The 17,575-nt window shown below is 43.3% G+C and overlaps 3 protein-coding genes across 6 annotated transcripts; all 3 read left to right on the top strand.

Annotated features, from left to right (window-relative positions):
* On the top strand, positions 47–3,170 carry LOC8069215 (GDSL esterase/lipase At2g23540). Its single transcript, XM_021449934.1, has 5 exons — positions 47–138; positions 201–292; positions 1,476–1,606; positions 2,138–2,389; positions 2,542–3,170. Exons 1-5 carry the CDS (start codon positions 47–49, stop codon positions 3,016–3,018), a joined length of 1,044 nt encoding a protein of 347 aa, XP_021305609.1. The 3' UTR covers positions 3,019–3,170.
* On the top strand, positions 6,273–11,421 carry LOC8069214 (GDSL esterase/lipase At5g55050). 3 transcript variants are annotated; one of them, XR_002448719.1, is made up of 5 exons: positions 6,273–6,673; positions 6,795–6,934; positions 7,392–7,637; positions 7,785–8,941; positions 11,114–11,421. XR_002448719.1 is itself a non-coding variant. In XM_002439003.2 (4 exons), exons 1-4 carry the CDS (start codon positions 6,376–6,378, stop codon positions 8,274–8,276), a joined length of 1,176 nt encoding a protein of 391 aa, XP_002439048.1. In that variant the 5' UTR covers positions 6,273–6,375; the 3' UTR covers positions 8,277–10,380. The 3 variants fall into 3 exon arrangements, 1 of the variants encoding a protein (XP_002439048.1); XR_002448718.1 differs by having other exon boundaries at positions 7,785–8,847; positions 11,114–11,359; XM_002439003.2 differs by lacking the exon at positions 11,114–11,421 and having other exon boundaries at positions 7,785–10,380.
* On the top strand, positions 13,809–16,130 carry LOC8069213 (thiosulfate sulfurtransferase 16, chloroplastic). Of its 2 annotated transcripts, XM_002439002.2 has the most exons (7): positions 13,809–14,032; positions 14,122–14,369; positions 14,456–14,737; positions 15,103–15,176; positions 15,419–15,489; positions 15,600–15,653; positions 15,754–16,130. In XM_002439002.2, the coding sequence occupies exons 2-7, from the start codon at positions 14,305–14,307 to the stop codon at positions 15,829–15,831; spliced, it is 624 nt and encodes a 207-aa protein (XP_002439047.1). In that variant the 5' UTR covers positions 13,809–14,032; positions 14,122–14,304; the 3' UTR covers positions 15,832–16,130. The 2 variants fall into 2 exon arrangements, with proteins under 2 accessions (XP_002439047.1, XP_021305897.1); XM_021450222.1 differs by lacking the exon at positions 14,456–14,737 and having other exon boundaries at positions 13,874–14,032.

Below are 17,575 nucleotides of genomic sequence, written 5' to 3'. Positions count from 1 at the left end.
CAATGGGTGGAGTATAGTAGCCTGAAAGCCATCAAGGCTAGAAGCCATGGAGAGAAGCATAATGGAAGACCTCCAAGATATGGAGAAGAAAAGCATTATGGGGAAACAATGGAACAATGACAACGACTACAACAGATGGTAAATGGCGAAAAATCAAACGTGTTATGATGTTTGATACCATGCACTTAAATTATTTTTAGCTTATTTGCTTGTCCCAAGAGAACGAAATTTAAAATGCCTGGAAAAATATGGACCATCCATAGAGAGAAATCGAACGGTAAAAAACCAGGAGGTACCAATTTAAAAGTACTTAGAGATACCAAAATAGGTGGTGATAGTACCAAAATAGGTGGAGCCAAAGTTTAGCTTTTATATTTAATTGTATTCAATTAAAGGTAAAGCAATATTTTTTCCATCTTCACCAATGGTAAAAGAGCTCTTCTCTCAAACATCATATATAGAATATAGTTACTATTGATGCACGACAAGATAAAACAAATGTGAATAATTAATTAGTACTCATTCCATTCCAAATTACACGTACCATATTTAGCTTTATCCTAAGTCAAACTCCTCTAACTTTAATCAACTTTATAGATAAAATGTTACAACACCTACAATATAAAAAAAAATTAGTCTCATTAAATTATCGATGAAATATATTTTGATAGTGCATTTGTTTGAAATTATAGATGTTGTTAATATATTTTTCTCCTAAAAAAATGTTCAAAGTGCATGCTCATGTGACTTCGATTTTTTAAAATTTATAATAGTACATGACTATATATAGCTTCCTCGTTCGTCATAATATATCATTCCAAAAAGTTGTGTATAAACTAAGCTAGGTCAAACACAATCGAGAACACGCGATGTATGAAAATAAGGGAAACCAACCGCTGAAAAGGAGGATATATAGACAACGAAGCCTAAAGTAGACGAAGACATAGCCGACACGTTAACGAACAGGTCGAGATGCTGACCAAGAAAATGCAAGCATGCATGCATGGTATGATCAGTTCTCTTCTTTTTTTTTTTGCATAAAGATCCGAGATTTTTTTTTCTCGGATACGCATGAGTGAGAAGAAATATTTTTACAAGTAACTAGAGTTACACGTACTCCCGGCGTTAGTGTTAGTGTTTTGACGTGGCTACATTTTTCGAGATCCGAGATTAATTAGTTACATCACATTGCATGTACGTAAATCAAGCGACACGGACACACGGTAACCTGGCTAATTCGATGTTGACAGCGCGCGCGTGGTAAACGCACACGTATATGGCGTGCCTATTCTTGCTGCTGATGGTCATTAATTAATAAAGTTGATTTTGTATCTATATATAAAAAAGTGACAAGCATATATATATATATATATATATATATATATATATATATATATATATATATATATATATATATATATATATATTGTGATCCATGCCTCATTGCCTATCCTTATGTCTATATATATATGCAGCCAAGAATCTAGGATTCGAGAAGAGCCCGCTGGCTTATCTGGTGCTGAAAGCGCGCAATTATCTGATCCCGAGCGCCATCACAAGAGGAGTAAGCTATGCATCGGCAGGATCTGGGATTCTCGACTCCACTGTAAGCCATAAAACTGACCATTATTCCAGCTCTCTTCGATCCATATTATTTATATATATCTATATATTTATATCTAGCGCATGATCTTGATTACTGAAAAAGTAAGCGTCAAGAATTATTGTCAATTCTTTCTGTTATACTGACGAAGTCAAAAGATAAAACAAGGGCATCAAGGCCAGCTGGTTAGGTGAAGAATGTAACCAGCAGTAGACTACGATTATCATATGACATAAGACACACGATGAGTGCATGATGAGTAGTACGTACATATAAGTCTATATATAAGCACTATTGTACTAACAACTCCGGCGACGTACGTCGCTGTGCAAGTGATCTATGTACGTGTAATATAATAATACACTAATACTACTAACTGATCCCGTACGTGTAATCCGCTAACCAACTTTTATGAATTTGGTAATATAATTTATGATAGAACATATACATTTATGAATTTGGTAATACTAATTTGATTTGCATTGCATGCGTGCGTGCATAATTTAATTTGAATATATCCCTGCGTGCGTGCAGAACGCGGGAAACAACATCCCGCTGTCGCAGCAGGTGCGGCTGTTCGAGTCGACCAAGGCCGAGATGGAGGCCAAGGTGGGCCCCCGTGCGGTGAGCAAGCTGCTCTCCAGCTCCTTCTTCCTCGTCGGCGCCGGCAGCAACGACTTCTTCGCCTTCGCGACGGCGCAGGCCAAGCAGAACAGGACGGCGACGCAGAGCGACGTCACGGCCTTCTACGGCACCCTCCTCTCCAACTACTCCGCCACCATCACGGTATATATATATATATATATATATATATATATATATATATATATATGACGACGACCAATATCCTTAGCTGTTTTTATATACTGTATTTTGCATCCACTCATTCATTCTCTTGTATATAGTTTTATATGACCTCTGGGCTCTGGCAATTTCAGGAGCTGTACAAGCTGGGCGCGAGGAAGATTGGCATCATCAACGTGGGTCCCGTCGGCTGCGTCCCCCGCGTGCGCGTGCTCAACGCCACCGGCGCGTGCGCCGACGGCATGAACCAGCTCGCCGCCGGCTTCGACGCCGCGCTCAAGTCCGCCATGGCCGCCCTCGCCCCGAAGCTGCCGGGGCTCGCCTACTCCGTCGCCGACAGCTTTGGCCTCACGCAGGCGACGTTCGCCGACCCGATGGGGCTAGGGTTCGTGAGCTCGGACAGCGCCTGCTGCGGGAGCGGGCGGCTGGGAGCGCAGGGCGAGTGCACGTCCACGGCCATGCTCTGCGCCGCCCGCGACAGCTATATTTTCTGGGACTCTGTGCACCCGTCGCAGCGGGCCGCCATGTTGAGCGCCCAAGCGTACTTTGATGGCCCGGCCCAGTATACCTCGCCCATCAGCTTCAAGCAGCTGGCCAACATGATGAGCTAGATTGTTATTTAATCATTCCGAGACCGTTTTTTTTATATATAAAAGTGATGTATGTGCTTATGTATTTCTTTCGTGCGTGCATTATGTGTGCGTGTTTCATTTGTTTATTCTTGTGACAATGTGATCCATAGCAATAATTAATCAATCGAAGTAAATGAAACAACATTTACATTCTACAAGGAGTGTGTTCATTTCTTCAAGGAATTGGTCACTGGATTTAAGATGACATGACATTCTCATCCTCAAACTCTCAAAGTACATCTTAAGGTGTATGAACTTTTCTTTGGATGTCATCTAGGTTTTAACTTTTGATAGATACTCTCAAAGCGCCTTTTCAATTCTTTTTTCGTTCTAAAATGTCATCCGCTAGATCCCTAAATTTGACATAGTGCCATTTAGGTCTAAATGGGCCCCTACCTGCTTCATGCCCAGATATCGCATTCCATGAGATTGATCCGATCCCTGTGCCTCTATAAACAAGGGCAGCCATTTTCGATTAGGGGGGAGCAAATATGATGACATTTTTTAAAGTTTTTACACATGTAGTTAGTATTTATAAATAAAAATCACAAGATTCTCACTAAAAATAGATAATTTGATGCGTTGTTATATTGTAAAATAAAAATTTATAGGGGTATGAACTTTTTTTGTACTATGTTGGGGGAGGGGGGGCATGGCCCCTGCTACCCCCCTGGCTCCCAGTGGTCACACCATCTACATACTCCTTACCCTAGACCACTCTATGATCATCCATCTATCTCATCTTGTTAGGTTGTTCACGGTGTGTGCCCCAATTGAAGCTAGAAAAGGAGAGAGAAGATTTTGATACTGCTGATGGTAGTTAGCTACACATTTAAACCTCAACCAAACATGAATAAATACATAAAAGAAATCAGCTACATATAATAGGGGTTAAACTGACATAATTCCATGAGTTTTGGTGAAACTATGTTTTTAAGGATTAAACAGGAAAATAAAGCAAGAAATAGAGAACGTCAGGTTCAAAATCATATTTCAACTAAGCACCAAGTTAAGAAAGATCTAGAAGACATGAGAAGGCGTGCCACCGAAGGTGGGGCCCACCTGGCATAGGGTCAAGTTGGCTGACCCCACCCCCATGTCGGCCGACCTATGGGTCCCCCTTTTAGCCTCTGCCTCCAACGTCGGTAGGAGAACTAGTCTTGTAGTCCAGATAGGATCAAGAGTTAAGAATTCAAGAGAAGATTAGTCTTGTAGTCCATCAAAGATTAGGACTAGTCTTATTTAAAAGATAGAGAGATAGAGTGTTGGGGAAGAGTTTGGAGGAAGCTTTGGTCTGTCAGTGTTTCCTCTCTAGCTTGTACCTGTGGGACCAAGTTCCACTAACTCTGGGCTTGTTTCTGAGATTTCTTTGGTATTTAACTTCTAATCCGAGTAATTCATTGTTATTATTGTTCTTTCAGTTTACGACTCTTTTGAATCCTCCAGTCTTGGTAGCTCCTAGATTAAAGTGGTATTTGTAGTGTAAGCGTGGTGCTTAGATTCTGGTTACATGTAGATGCACCCTGCATTCTAGACTGGTGGTGGTTCGTGAGGGTGACTCTTATAGCCTCGTTGATTTTTATATAGTTCACCTCCCGTCCGTAGAACTAGTAGGACACAATTGCTAAGGCCTTGTTTAGTTCCGAAAAGTAAAAAGTTTTCGGTACTGTAGCACTTTCGTTTGTTTGTGACAAATATTATCCAATCATGAACTAACTAGGATCAAAAGATTCGTCTCGTGATTTACAGCTAAACTGTGTAATTAGTTTTTGTTTTCGTCTATATTTAATGTTTCATGTATGTGCCACAAGATACGTGTGACGGGGAATCTTGAAAACTTTTTGGTTTTCAGGGTGAACTAAACAAGGCCTAAGTTAAAGCATCCTAAGTGGTGTCTTTCTTCTAATGCAATATCCCCAGATTAAACAGTAATAAACATAGCTTGCAAGACTAGAGCTAGAAGACCTTAGTGAACTCCTTTATATCCTTATCATCTCTGTCCTTGTTGTTACTTAGAGGTTAAATATACTAGTTACTATCACATGTTTTTTTTGTGGTAAAATATAAATAACGATACTCTGGAACACTCATGGATGAAGTGCTACATCAGTATTCTATCTGTGCGCTTGTAGATATCTATATATTTCTTGTGTGTATTTAATTTATACCAACATATACCACTCCTCACACTGCATCCTACATGCCAATTTCTAGGGAAGTCGGGAAAACTTGGAGCGGTGCAAGTACATAGTTGTGCCAGTGTCTGCTCAGTAGGCCTTGTTTAGTTCACCTCAAAATCTAAATTTTTTTTAAGATTTCCTATCATATCGAATCTTGCGGCATATTCATGAAACATTAAATATAGATAAAAAATAACTAGTTATACAGTGTGTAGATAAACCTTTTAAGCCTAGTTAGTCTATGATTTGACAATATTTATCACATACAAACGAAAGTGCTACAGTGTCAAAATCCAAAAAAAATAGATCTAAATAAAGCCTTAAGAATTAGCTGGTACTTCCATGCTTAGTTGGACGCATTCCTCATGTTGGTGCTCATCCCGGGGTCCTAGAAATGATGAACTGTGGCATGCAAAGAGTAACACCAATACGGCTTGTTTAGTTTTTAAAAAATTTTACAAAATTTTTCAGATTCTTTGTCATATCGAATCTTATGGTACATGTATGAAATATTAAATATAGATAAAAAAAATAATTAATTGTATGGTTTATCTGTAATTTGCGAGATGAATCTTTTGAGACTAGTTAATCCATGATTGGATAATATTTGTCAAACACAAACGAAATTGCTACAGTGTCCATTTTGTAAAATTGTTTAGAACTAAATAGACCTAATAAGATGTGGGACTTAAAAATTTTTTGGGCATCACTCACCATTGTGGGGAGCCTTATAGTCGGAAGCAGAGAGACTAGAGAATTAGGCCGTTATGTTATGGACTACTAGGAAAAGACTGTTAGATCCATTGGACGTGGATGTAATAAGGGCGCCATGACTCTGTTCTTTGACTGAATCTTCGATCGACTGTAGCACTTTTATCTCCTACTAGTAATAAATTTCTGGATCGACAGAAACTTTTGCCGTCCTTTTCAGGAAAGTGGAGGGGGAGGCGCAACTGCAGAGTCAATGCCATGATGTCTATGATGGTACTAATATATATTCCTCTTATTATTATTTTTGATGAAATATATTCCTCTTATTATAGGTAGGCAATATTCATCTCCAAATAAGTATTGTGCAATTGAATCAATACAAGTAGCAGGACTAACCAGCTCTCTGAATCTTAACAGTGCAGCCTGGTGCAGACGACCAACGACCATGCGGCGCCACCAAGCCAGCAACGGTTGTGTTGGTACCGTCACACTTGCGATGTCGACGACGATATCCATATCCATCCAGCTGGCGCTCGCCGCCGCCGGCGACCTATGGCCACCGACCACGGGCATGCCGGCGGTGTACGTGTTCGGGGACTCCCTCCTGGACGTGGGCAACAACAACTACCTGCCGGGGGCGGACGTCCCCCGGGCCAACATGCCCTACTACGGCGTCGATTTCCCCGGCGGCGCCAGACCCACCGGAAGGTTCAGCGACGGCTACAACGTCGCCGACTTGGTCGGTACGTATGCTCTCTCGAATCTCGATCGACGACGGCCCGGTGGTCGATCGCGAGTTGTTTGTTTCTGGTTGTGTGTGTGTATGCGCGACGATCGACTGACGACGGACATGAATGGGTGCAGCGAAGGCTATGGGGTTCAAGAGGAGCCCGCCGGCGTACCTGTCGCTCTCGCGGCGCTCCGGCCGACGGCATCGTCTCGTCGCCAGGGGCATCGGCGGAGTGAACTACGCTTCTGGAGGAGCTGGGATTCTCGACTCTACTGTAAGTTATCATTCAGCTTTTTCAGCATATATAATGTGTCGCTGCAGAGGAAAAAATCTGTTAATTTCTGTTAATCTTGCATACTACCTTGTGTGCAGCCGATCGAGTAGTAGCTGCTAGCTAGCTGCCACAAAGTTCAGACCACACAAATTTGTAACAAAAAAAAAACGAAATTAGTTACATGAGTAGTTATCTTTCGGCATGATCAGGATTCAGGAGTGATTTCGAGCACGCGTATCGTTGCATTGCATGCATGAGCGAGGTCAGACTTCAAAGAGACATCTTTCGTGTCAAACTTAACCAACTCATGCTTCATGCATGTCCTAAGGAAAAACCGATGGAGACAGATAGAGATATCTCAAATAATGCTGACTTTGAGCACGCACATGTGACTTTGACAGCACAATTTGCTTAGACCACTTGGCTAGTTAACTTATATTTGCATATATACGTACAGTTCGCCGGAAAGAACATCCCGTTGTCCAAGCAAGTGCGCAACTTCGATGCAACCAAGGCTCAGATGGTACTAAAACTGGGTGCCACCACGGTGAAGCACCTGCTCTCCAAATCGCTCTTCCTCATCGCCGTCGGCACCAACGACATGATGGCCGCGTTCGCCACATCGTCATCAAACAACAACGGCCACGTCGCCGTCGCCGCCTTCTACTCCGACCTCATCTCCAACTACTCAGCCACCATCACAGTAAAACTCAAATTCCAGACTTATATTATTTCCAGCTAAACATATGACATTAATTCCTGCCGTTATTTGAAAACAACAACATGATCGACGACTAATCACGATGTATTTTCGTTAAAAAGACAATAATTTGTTTATAAATTCACGCAGGGGTTGTACGGGATGGGTGCCAGGAAGTTTGCCGTGATCAACGTGGGCCGGATCGGGTGCGCGCCAATACAGCGCCTGCAGAGCCCGACGGGCGCGTGCGACGACGGCGCCGACGCGCTCGCCGCCGGCTTCGACGACGCGCTCGGGTCTCTCCTGTCCAGACTCGCCTCCGACGACGACGACCACCGCCTGGACGGCCTGACCTACTCCCTCGGCGACCTATACAGCCTGATGCAGGCGATCATAGCCGACCCGTCGGCGGCAGGGTTCGCCGACGTGGACAGCGCCTGCTGCGGCGGCGGCCGGCTCGGGGCGCAGAGCGTCTGCGGGCAGCCGAACTCGACGCTGTGTGGCGACCGCCGGCGCCACCTCTTCTGGGACTACGGCCATCCCACGCAGCGCGGCGCCGAGCTCATCGTGTCGGCGTTCTATGATGGCCCCGAGCAGTTCACCACGCCGGTCAACTTCAAGCAGCTCGTCCGCCGGGCATGAGTGTCAACAGCAGCAAAACACACACGAGCGTGATGATTAGTTAGTAGTTTAGTACGAGTACTTTGTTCATCGTCTCTCTCTCTCTCTCTCCCTATCCTTCAACTCTGACATGTGGGTCTACTTGTCCCGTACCCTCCTCCCAAATCAATCATAACTTGAAAGTGAGACAACGGAGCATGCGGTGGCCCGTTACCACTAGTACATGGATATTGATGCCTATAATTAAGGGGGATTTCTATTTATCTGTCGGTTGTTGCTGTGTCCTTAATCAATCAGTTTTTTATGGCTATGATTTTGTTAAGATCTGTGTTATTATATGGTTGCTTCCTTGTAACAGGCTCGTTTTCTCTAGATAGGCCCATCTGAGTCTATCTTTTATCGTTCATTTTTTTATTCTCTTGTTCGATATCAGTGCGCTTGTCCGAGAGAGAGCGCTTGTTGCTCGCCGAAAGTGCCGATGTCAACGCCGGCTCAGGTGTCGCCAGAGGCGGAGGTAGAGGCGGCAACGGCGGTGGCGGTAGAGGCGGACGCGGACACGGCTGCGGTTGCAGAGACGGATGCGGACACGGAGGTGCTGACGCCAGCTCCCTCTCTTGCATCACCGTCCTGTGAAGGACTACTATTCTCTCTTCATCTTGTCGTCTCACTGGAGGCGGAGTTTGAAGGTGCCTGCTGTCAGTTTTTTTGTTTCAGTCCAGAATATTTATTTTGTTTGTTTATATCTGTGTTTGTTTGTGTATTTGCGACCTTGTGGGTTCTAACCTACGTAGTACAGTTTGATGTGCGTCGATGCTTAGTTACTTACCACAAAACCTAACCTGCTCACTAGCACATAGCACCTAATTTAGCACCAATAATTAGCTCTGCCTGTTTACATGCCTGTGCATTTGACCTCTCCACTCGTGCTACATATGCTATTATGATGTCATGGAAGCGATTATCCTTTTGTCTGCAGGATCTGTTAATTTGCTTACCGTTCATACCATTATGCTTATGATCCAGTTTGTTTACCTTGTGATTTGAATTTTGTTATAGGTGCACTTTGCAAGTGCTATTTTGAAATTTTATTGCTCAACACTTATATTTAACTAACTTCGTGAATGCCGGTGCTTCTAGTTTGCTATAGCTAACTTTGAGTTGTCATAGTTTACATTTTTTGTTGTTTGGAAGAACAATACTGATAGGTGACAGCTAGAAAACAATTATACCCTGAGTCCAAATTGGCTGTTATGGTGGTTTCACAAAGAGGCTTTATTTCTGCCCTTTTTAGGGTGCACAGGGGTAGGGATGTACTATGCAATTTTGATGAAAAAGTGTGTGTTTTGTCAGTTTCAGTTTCATTGTTATTTAATTGCATGTACTCAGTTTCAGTTTTCAGTTTTTTTTTCCTTTTTGATTGTCAGTGTTTCAGTATTTAGATTTTTTATTATAAATGTTCCTATTAGTTTCAGTTCGTTCAGTGATGGTTAATCCATTGGATTGATATGTTATCGTGCATCACAATTAGGTTGTACTTGTATTAAGTTTCTTTTATTTTCCTTTTTGATTGTCAGTGTTTCAGTATTTAGATTTTTTATTATAAATGTTCCTATTAGTTTCAGTTCATTGAGTGATGGTTAATCCATTGGATTGATATGTTATTGTGCATCACAATTAGGTTGTACTCGTATTTGTTGTCCCACATGGGTTGGTTTCTGAAAGCTAATATTGTAATTTTGGTTTCAGAAATTAGATCTTCGTTGTGGCTTAAGAAGGTTGGTTATTAGGTGTTGGGGTAGGCATTTGGGCTTGTTCATTAGTACTTAGGGATAATTAGATGGTTTGTTCAGTGGCATTATTTTCAGTGCAATGCCCTCTCTGTTGTTCGTCAGTAGCAGTTAAGCCGCAGAGTATGAGCTAATTTGAGTTAGCTCTTTAGACGTAATTGCTACATCCTTTATCAGTCAGCTCCTTGACTTCTTGTTCAAGTAGCTGATTTTAGACTCTGAGGAATCTTGAGAGGATTTGAGCTCGTTACTTTTTGCTTTTGTATCCCTCTACAGTGGTCATTGTTACTTCAAGCTGCATTCCTCTTTTCTGCTGAATACAACAGCTTTTTGTTGAATACACTCTTTCAGCAACTCTATTTCTTCACTTGATGCAACTAATTTATTCTCAATCTCACTGAGTTGTTGCTCAAGGTCTGAGCCTTCTTCTTAGCAGGTTTGACACCTGCCCCAGCTTCTTTTTAGCTCTAAGTTGAGTGTCTCTTTAGCTACACGCATTGCCTGTATTTGTGCTTCAAGCTTGAGAATCTTCTTACATGTATTTTCTCCAAAAGCTTTGGATTCACCATGCTGTTCACTCAGAGGGTTCATATTCAGCTCCAACTCTTCTTTTCATGATAGTGCTTCTGAGAGGACCAATCGTGATTTAGCAAGCTTGGCTCCAGTTGTTTGTGCCTAACACCGTTCCATGCTGATGGTTTTGTTCAGTCTCCAGCTAGTGGAATGTGTACCTTGTGTGCATTTTTTCCTTGTTAAATTGGAATGGCCACTGCTAGTGCTAGGTAAATGTAGTAGGTCTCTGTTGCTAGCTATTAGCTGATGATGATTTTCCTTTCACAGTTACCATTGATTATCGAAGAGATTTAGTATTTTAGTTAAGTCATTTTTAGTGTTGAGTATGCATACAGTAATCAATAAATTGAAGATCTCCTGAAAGAAAGATCAGTTTTAGTAAACTAGTACGTTTTTTAAATATAAATAAATTCCTAGAGAAGCTGCTAAACGATTCTTTGGTTCAGTTTTGGAGCAACTGCAAAATGCAAAATGAAAGGTTCAGCTTTTTTTTGCCAGGACTGAAAAAGACGAGCCTGCAACTAGGCCGTACGGAGCTTGATAGCGTCAGCTCATGGCATAAACACTGTCTCAAGTGAAGTCTAATACCTTGGACTAAGAGCAGCTTCATTAAGATACCACTCTGCTCTCCCAATGTGCTCGCCTCGCCTGCAGTTTTTTCACCATGCAGACACCTGTACTTGTAAACTGAATCTTGAACTGAAGACACTTCCTCCCCGATGCTTGTTCACTCCTCGAACTAAATCTGGTTGGTATATTCCTTCGTATCTTCCAAAATTTAAATTAGATTGAGTTGTGATGTGTTAGTTTTTGATTGATTCAAAATCTGGTGGATAGAATTAAACATAATCAATCGAATGTTGTGTAGTCACTAATTAAGCGGCTAACCGCCAAATATGCTAAAAAAAAATGTTTGGAAACCGTATTGGGCCAGCCTAACCGAGCACAGCCTTTTGCACTACCATTGGCCCGGTAAGTAACCTATGACCCGGTACGTGCGGGCGCGGTTTGTCATTGCCTCATTTCTCTGGGTTGAATCTTGGGCCTTCTGGGAGCAACTGGTGTAGTAATGGGCCGGGCCAGCATCCGGGACGTCTTTGCAGAAACCAAGAATTCGTGGCCGAGCAAATTTATCTTAGGCCTTGTTTTGTTTCAAAATGTAAAGTTTTTAGGTGTAAATCGAAAATACCGATATATATTTTGAAACATTAAATATAGACTAATAAAAAATAAATTATAGATCCGTCCGAGACAAATTTATTAAATCTGACTAATTCATCGTTAGCATATGTATTATTATAGCAATTAGTGATTAGACTTAAAAGATTTGTCTCACAAAATACATGCAAACTATATAATTAGTAATTTTTTATCTATATTTAATACTCTATGCATCTGTCCAAATATCTTATAGGATGGGGTGCAAAATTTTTAGGTGAGAACTATACAAGGCCGCCTCTGTCTGTCTGTATCCGGGACCCATGCACGTTACAGATTGGCAAAACAATAGACTGCAATATGTACGTCATCAAAGGCACATGGATGAAAATTACTAAGTGCTCTCTGTGCAGTGTTGTGGACTCTTGAAAACACTCGGTGCTGTCTAAATGCGTCTGGACATGTGGTTGAGTTGAAGTTATTGAACATCTCTGTTTGGCTGCCTGAAAATTCGGCTGTTGTAAAAGCTTTGTTTATTATTGTATTAAGCAGAAGAGTTTAAATAAAAATATATACAACACACTTGAGCACCGCAAGAGGTTAATTTAACACAGCAGTAGCTGGACCATCCTAGCCAAAGACCTCTTACATTAAAGGAAACAACCATTATATATGCTCAAAGGAAGGAGGTCGTCGTCGTCCGCCCAACAACGAGCCTTGGAGCATCCCGCCACACTACCCTAGGATGGAAGGGGTGTCCTCGAGGGGGAGGGTGGATGACAAGCTCAGAGCAGGTGGTGGATGGGTGGACTAGGAAGGCATCAAGGTCAGAGGCAAAGGGGGTAGCACTTGCCCCTACTCTTGGTTTCACGCGCTATGCTGCGATGGCAGTGGTGGCATCATCTGGTCGTGGCGTGGACTCGTCGTCGCCCGCTCCTGGACTTGTCGCGGCATCGGTGCCAATGCTAGCATCTGGCTGCTCAATGGCGAGGAAGGGCCCTTTGGTGCTGGGATCTAGGTTGAAGAAGGGGCGATCGCCGACAGCGTACGCGTGATGGTCATATGCCCAACGGATGCACAGACAAGGGTGCCGCGGTGATGCAGCCCGGCTTCTCCAGCATTGGGGACGAGGAGGACGGCGATTGCGTCCCTATGTCGAAGTTGGTGGCCGTGCTGGCGTACCCCGACATCGTTATTGGTGGGGGCATCGGGGAAGGCCGCGGAGGCACCCATGTGCTAGATCTTGCGACAATGCGGGCATGCCTCAGGCAGGCCCTCCAGCGCCAGATCTCGTGAACGGTGAGGCTAGCTTCATGGGTGAGGAGGGCGGCGGCCATGTCACAACGCTGGAGCTCTCAAGCTATTGCGTGGTGGCCAGCGCCGGTGGCGACCATCATGGTCATTGCCTATGCAGTGAGCCCGCCATGGCTGGCTACGGCGCCCAAATGTCGAGGCTCAGGGGGTGGACGAGGAAGAGGGCCGGAAGGAGAGGGGGAGGGGGCCACCGGCGCCGGAGAGGCAGTCGTCGGTGGCCGGCAAAACCCTAACGTGCTAAGCGTTAGCTCTCTCTCGCTTCCTACTCCCCTCTCGTGACTTGCATCGCATAAAGAGTAGCTCTTTTGTTGGTTTTTTCTAATATTAATTTGTTATGAGAAAAAAATTATTTCGTAGCTGAAAAGTTACGCCGATAAGTTCAAGTAATTTGTGTGTGTTTGACTAAGTGTATAGAAAAAACCGTGGTGTGGGCTTGTGGTCCGATACCTGTCGGAGGAAAATGACCTTCTCCTCCTTATCCGGAAAGGAAAAACAAGAGCAGATCGCTGACTTACCCTGTCTACCATCTTTTCTGGTATGGCTGATGCAATGCATGCATGTGTTTGCAGATAGCGGCTAGCTTCGTTGTCGCTTTGTCATCAGCTGCCACCGCACACGGCACACCACCACACACGTCCACACCACACCGCGTGTTATCCATTTCCCATCCCGCGCCCATCCATATCGTCCTGCTCCCTCCCATCCCCTGTTGAGTCACTGACACCCTGGTCTACCCCTTGGTCCTTGTTCTTCCTATCCTACCAACAGCCCTCCCTCACCGAAAGGATCTCTCAAAATCACCAACCACTAACCAATCACAATTAACATTATTGTTAGTTAACAGAGAAGGAGAGGAGAAACTGATGTGATTATACAGGTGCAAACACAAGAAACACTCTTGTTCTTGCCACAAGCGAAGTGAAGGTGCAAACCACGTGGTTCAGGGTTTGTTCGGAATAAGTAATTAAGCAAACTTCTATCCTACTAGTGTAGTACTATATATACTGAGTATTACTTTGGATCCCCATGCCAAGGACGCAAACCGTGCATATTGTGGTGCGTAACGTCGTAGCAGAGTGAGTCCGGCAGGCTGCTGCAGACAAGACAAGGCGCGGGCGGTGAGCTCGAGAGCCGAGAGGAAGAAGAAAAGCACTAGTCTTTCCTTTGCTAACGAAACGACAGAGACCAAGACCGAGAAGGCAGCTACCTAGGCAGCAATGGCGACCTCGGCCAGCGGCGTCTCACTCCTCCTCGCCCAGCCGCTCCCTCCCAACGGCACCAGGTACCGGCCGTATCCCCATGCAGTTCACCACCAATCACCACCCACCCTCTGCCTGCATGTTCACCGTCATCGCGTCCCGTACGCAGCCTGCGGCGCGTCGGTGTCGCCGCGCGAGCTCCTGCTCCTGCTCCTGCTCGGCTCGCGGCCACGGCGGTCAGGTCTGCGCACCCGCTCGCCGCCAACGCCGACGCCAAGACGAGGACGCTCCGGTTCGTTAGCGTTAGCGTCAGGTGCGTCGGCGTCGGCGGCACCGAGGCGCTGCGCTCCGACGCCGCCGAGCCGCCGGTGCCGTCCTCGGTGCCGCGGTCCGTGCCGGTGCGCGTCGCCTACGAGCTGCAGCAGGCCGGACACCGCTACCTCGACGTCAGGTACGGTACGGACGGCACGACACAGCACGGTCACGCTCCCTGTGTCACTTCACCTGTCGGTTCTGAATCTGATGCTAGCTGAGAGTTGAGACACGCGGCGTTGAAGACCAAATCACACATTTTTTTTTACAGTTCATTCAGTTGTGATCTGTGATTCAGTAGTTAGCCGCCTCTCCCTGGTGCTTGGGCTCCTCATTCAGTGCTAGCTGCTGAATCGAAATGTGTGTTCAATTCACCACTTCCCAGTTCACTGAGAGATTCAGACAACGAAAGATTGATGTCAGCTACCTCAACTGGGATTCAGAAATCAGAATTGTTGTAGGCTCCTTCTAATTTTCCTGTTTTCATCTGATGTATGTATGTAGAACGGAGGGCGAGTTCAGTGCTGGCCACCCGGAAGGAGCTGTCAACATCCCCTACATGAACAAAACCGGCTCAGGTAAATGCCTGCTGTCTGCCTCCCAAAACCATTGTTCTCACCACCATTGCTTCTCTGTTCTGTTCTGTTCTGTTCTGTCCTGTCCTGTCAAGCTAGCTACTTCATTTCAACTTTATCAATTGTAAGCATCTCCGTCTCCATCAGCTGCCTGCATCGTTATCAAATTAAGCTGAGCGATGTGTATTCTTTGCGCTGGTTCGGTTCTGAATGTTTTCTGAACTTTCTGTGTCACGCACGCGCAGGAATGACGAAAAACACGCACTTTCTTGAGCAAGTGTCGAGGATCTTCGGAAAGGACGACGAGATCATCGTTGTACGTAAACTACTTTGCTGAATGAATCAAAATTTCAGAGATTAAATATTCATTTCAGTCAGTTCCTTAACACACAGTGGAAATTAATCTCGCCCGTTGTTCCCTCCCAGGGCTGCCAGAGCGGCAAGAGGTCTCTGATGGCGGCGACAGAACTCTGCTCTGCTGTAAGCTAGCATGGCCATCTCCATCATCTCCTCCTCACAAATCCTAGCTCTTGGCTTTCTGCAATTCATGGCAATCCAATCATTGCGACCATATTTTCAGGGTTTCACTGCTGTCACCGACATCGCTGGTGGATTCTCGACTTGGAGGGAGAATGAGCTGCCTACCACCATCCACTGATCCGAGCTTGCCTCAGCAGCATCATGCATGTTGTTGGAGCTATTAGCCCAGTGTTGTGTGAAAGCCTCCAGGATTGTACATATGTCTGATGTCTTCCATAGTTCGAATAAAAGTGCTGGAAAATGGAGCATGTAGAGTAAAGAAGAGTAGCAGCACAAAAAATAGGGGGTTTTACATTATGCTTCATCTCATGTATAGTCGTACATTATCTACTCAGTACTCCCTGCATTTGGATGTTGCATTTTTACCTTTTTTTTTAACGAACCGGCACTGGATGTGCCAATTTCTACATTTTCACATATTCAGCCAGCCATTCGTGAGGAGACTCGGAACCATATTGTCTTACAAAATGCTTAGCAATGAAGTTTAACATATCCCCTTTTTTATTAAAAAAAAATGCAAGAAAAAATGCATCTCCATCAGATCAGATTACAAGTTGATAACCAACATGAGTCCATGAAGTAGACAGTAGCATCTAACATGTCAATCTCCTTAATGAAGAACTTTATCAAAAAAAATGAAAAAAAAAAACTTTATCAATATAATGTGGAATGTTCCAAAATGCAAGCCAAACATCGGCGTAAATAAAGTGAAGGTCTAGAAGCACAAGGTTTGATTGTCACAAATATTACATTACGTCAATCAATGTTTGACACCTAATGGTGCCAGTGGAGTCCAAAAACAGTAGTCATTTCGTTCGTAGTGCTTTTTTTTTTGGGGAAAAGGATACAACTCTAGCATAGCGCTCAGCAAATATGTTAAGTTTGACTAATTTTGTAAAAAAAAACTATAAATATTTATGCCATTATGTTCATAAATGGAATAATTTAAAAAACTATTTGGAGCTATAAATATTAATACATTTTAAAAAAGTTAGCAAACTATAAATTGTTTGTACAAGTACTGGTATCAAAAAAGATATGTTGTTTTAGCATAGTCAAATATTACTACTTATCATATTAAATCAGTATAACTGTATCCGTATTACAATATATTTTTGTAGTATAGCTTTTGTAGTCATAAAAGTCATTCCAAGAATCTTAGAGAGTCGAATTATCTCAAGTTTAATCAAATTTATATGATAAGATAATAATATTTATGGTGTCAACTTAGTATCATTACATTGTTCATTAATTATATTTTCATATTATACCTATTTGATGTTATAAATCTTTATAATTTTCTCTATAACTTTGGTCAAAGTTGAGATATTTTGACTCTCCAACATTCTTGGAATGACTTACAATTTGTAACACTCTGGTGTTAAACGAACTAAAACATGACATGTCATCATGAGCATTGCATAGTTTGTTTGTTAAGTAAACCCTGATGCATTAACTTAAAATAAGTTTAATTTGGATGAATGTGTTTAGGAAGTCAAAGTGTGCTTATTTTGTGTATGGATGCTGGTGTTGGAGTTTAAAAACTTTTGGGTGAAAGTTTCCGAGAGCTTAAGGGGGAAACCCTGATTTTCAATCCTAGTTTTACCCCCTTTTGTGCAATTCAAAAACTAAGCAAAATTTGAAGTTGAGTTCAAAAGCAAAGTTGTAGGTCTTGTCAAGATGTACAACTTTGGTGTTTTGAGTTTTTGAAGTTTCAGTACAAAATTCAAAGTAATTTTGAAAATACAGATTTCCGGAAAGTGTCCCCTTTTCCAATTTGAATCTCCAATTCAAAATCTATTTGGAATTTTGAGAAATGGTCAACATGAAAGTTGTAGGGCTTGAAAAGTTGAACTACTTTC

This window comes from Sorghum bicolor, chromosome 10 (genome assembly GCF_000003195.3).
Source record: "Sorghum bicolor cultivar BTx623 chromosome 10, Sorghum_bicolor_NCBIv3, whole genome shotgun sequence".
Classification (NCBI taxonomy): domain Eukaryota; kingdom Viridiplantae; phylum Streptophyta; class Magnoliopsida; order Poales; family Poaceae; genus Sorghum; species Sorghum bicolor.
This window is presented reverse-complemented; position numbering and strand designations above follow the sequence as displayed.

What these genes read in the sequence shown, in the direction of transcription:
- LOC8069215 (XM_021449934.1), top strand. Translation starts at nt 47, where the DNA reads ATGGAGAGAAGCATAATGGAAGACCTCCAAGATATGGAGAAGAAAAGC. An exon ending in GACAACGACTACAACAGATG is followed by an intron (nt 139 to 200) that starts GTAAATGGCGAA and finishes AATTATTTTTAG; the next exon opens with CTTATTTGCTTGTCCCAAGA. An exon ending in CTGGGATTCTCGACTCCACT is followed by an intron (nt 1,607 to 2,137) that starts GTAAGCCATAAA and finishes GCGTGCGTGCAG; the next exon opens with AACGCGGGAAACAACATCCC.
- LOC8069214 (XM_002439003.2), top strand. Translation starts at nt 6,376, where the DNA reads ATGCGGCGCCACCAAGCCAGCAACGGTTGTGTTGGTACCGTCACACTT. An exon ending in CAACGTCGCCGACTTGGTCG is followed by an intron (nt 6,674 to 6,794) that starts GTACGTATGCTC and finishes GAATGGGTGCAG; the next exon opens with CGAAGGCTATGGGGTTCAAG. An exon ending in CTGGGATTCTCGACTCTACT is followed by an intron (nt 6,935 to 7,391) that starts GTAAGTTATCAT and finishes ATATACGTACAG; the next exon opens with TTCGCCGGAAAGAACATCCC.
- LOC8069213 (XM_002439002.2), top strand. Translation starts at nt 14,305, where the DNA reads ATGGCGACCTCGGCCAGCGGCGTCTCACTCCTCCTCGCCCAGCCGCTC. An exon ending in CTCCCTCCCAACGGCACCAG is followed by an intron (nt 14,370 to 14,455) that starts GTACCGGCCGTA and finishes TCCCGTACGCAG; the next exon opens with CCTGCGGCGCGTCGGTGTCG. An exon ending in CGACAGAACTCTGCTCTGCT is followed by an intron (nt 15,654 to 15,753) that starts GTAAGCTAGCAT and finishes CCATATTTTCAG; the next exon opens with GGTTTCACTGCTGTCACCGA.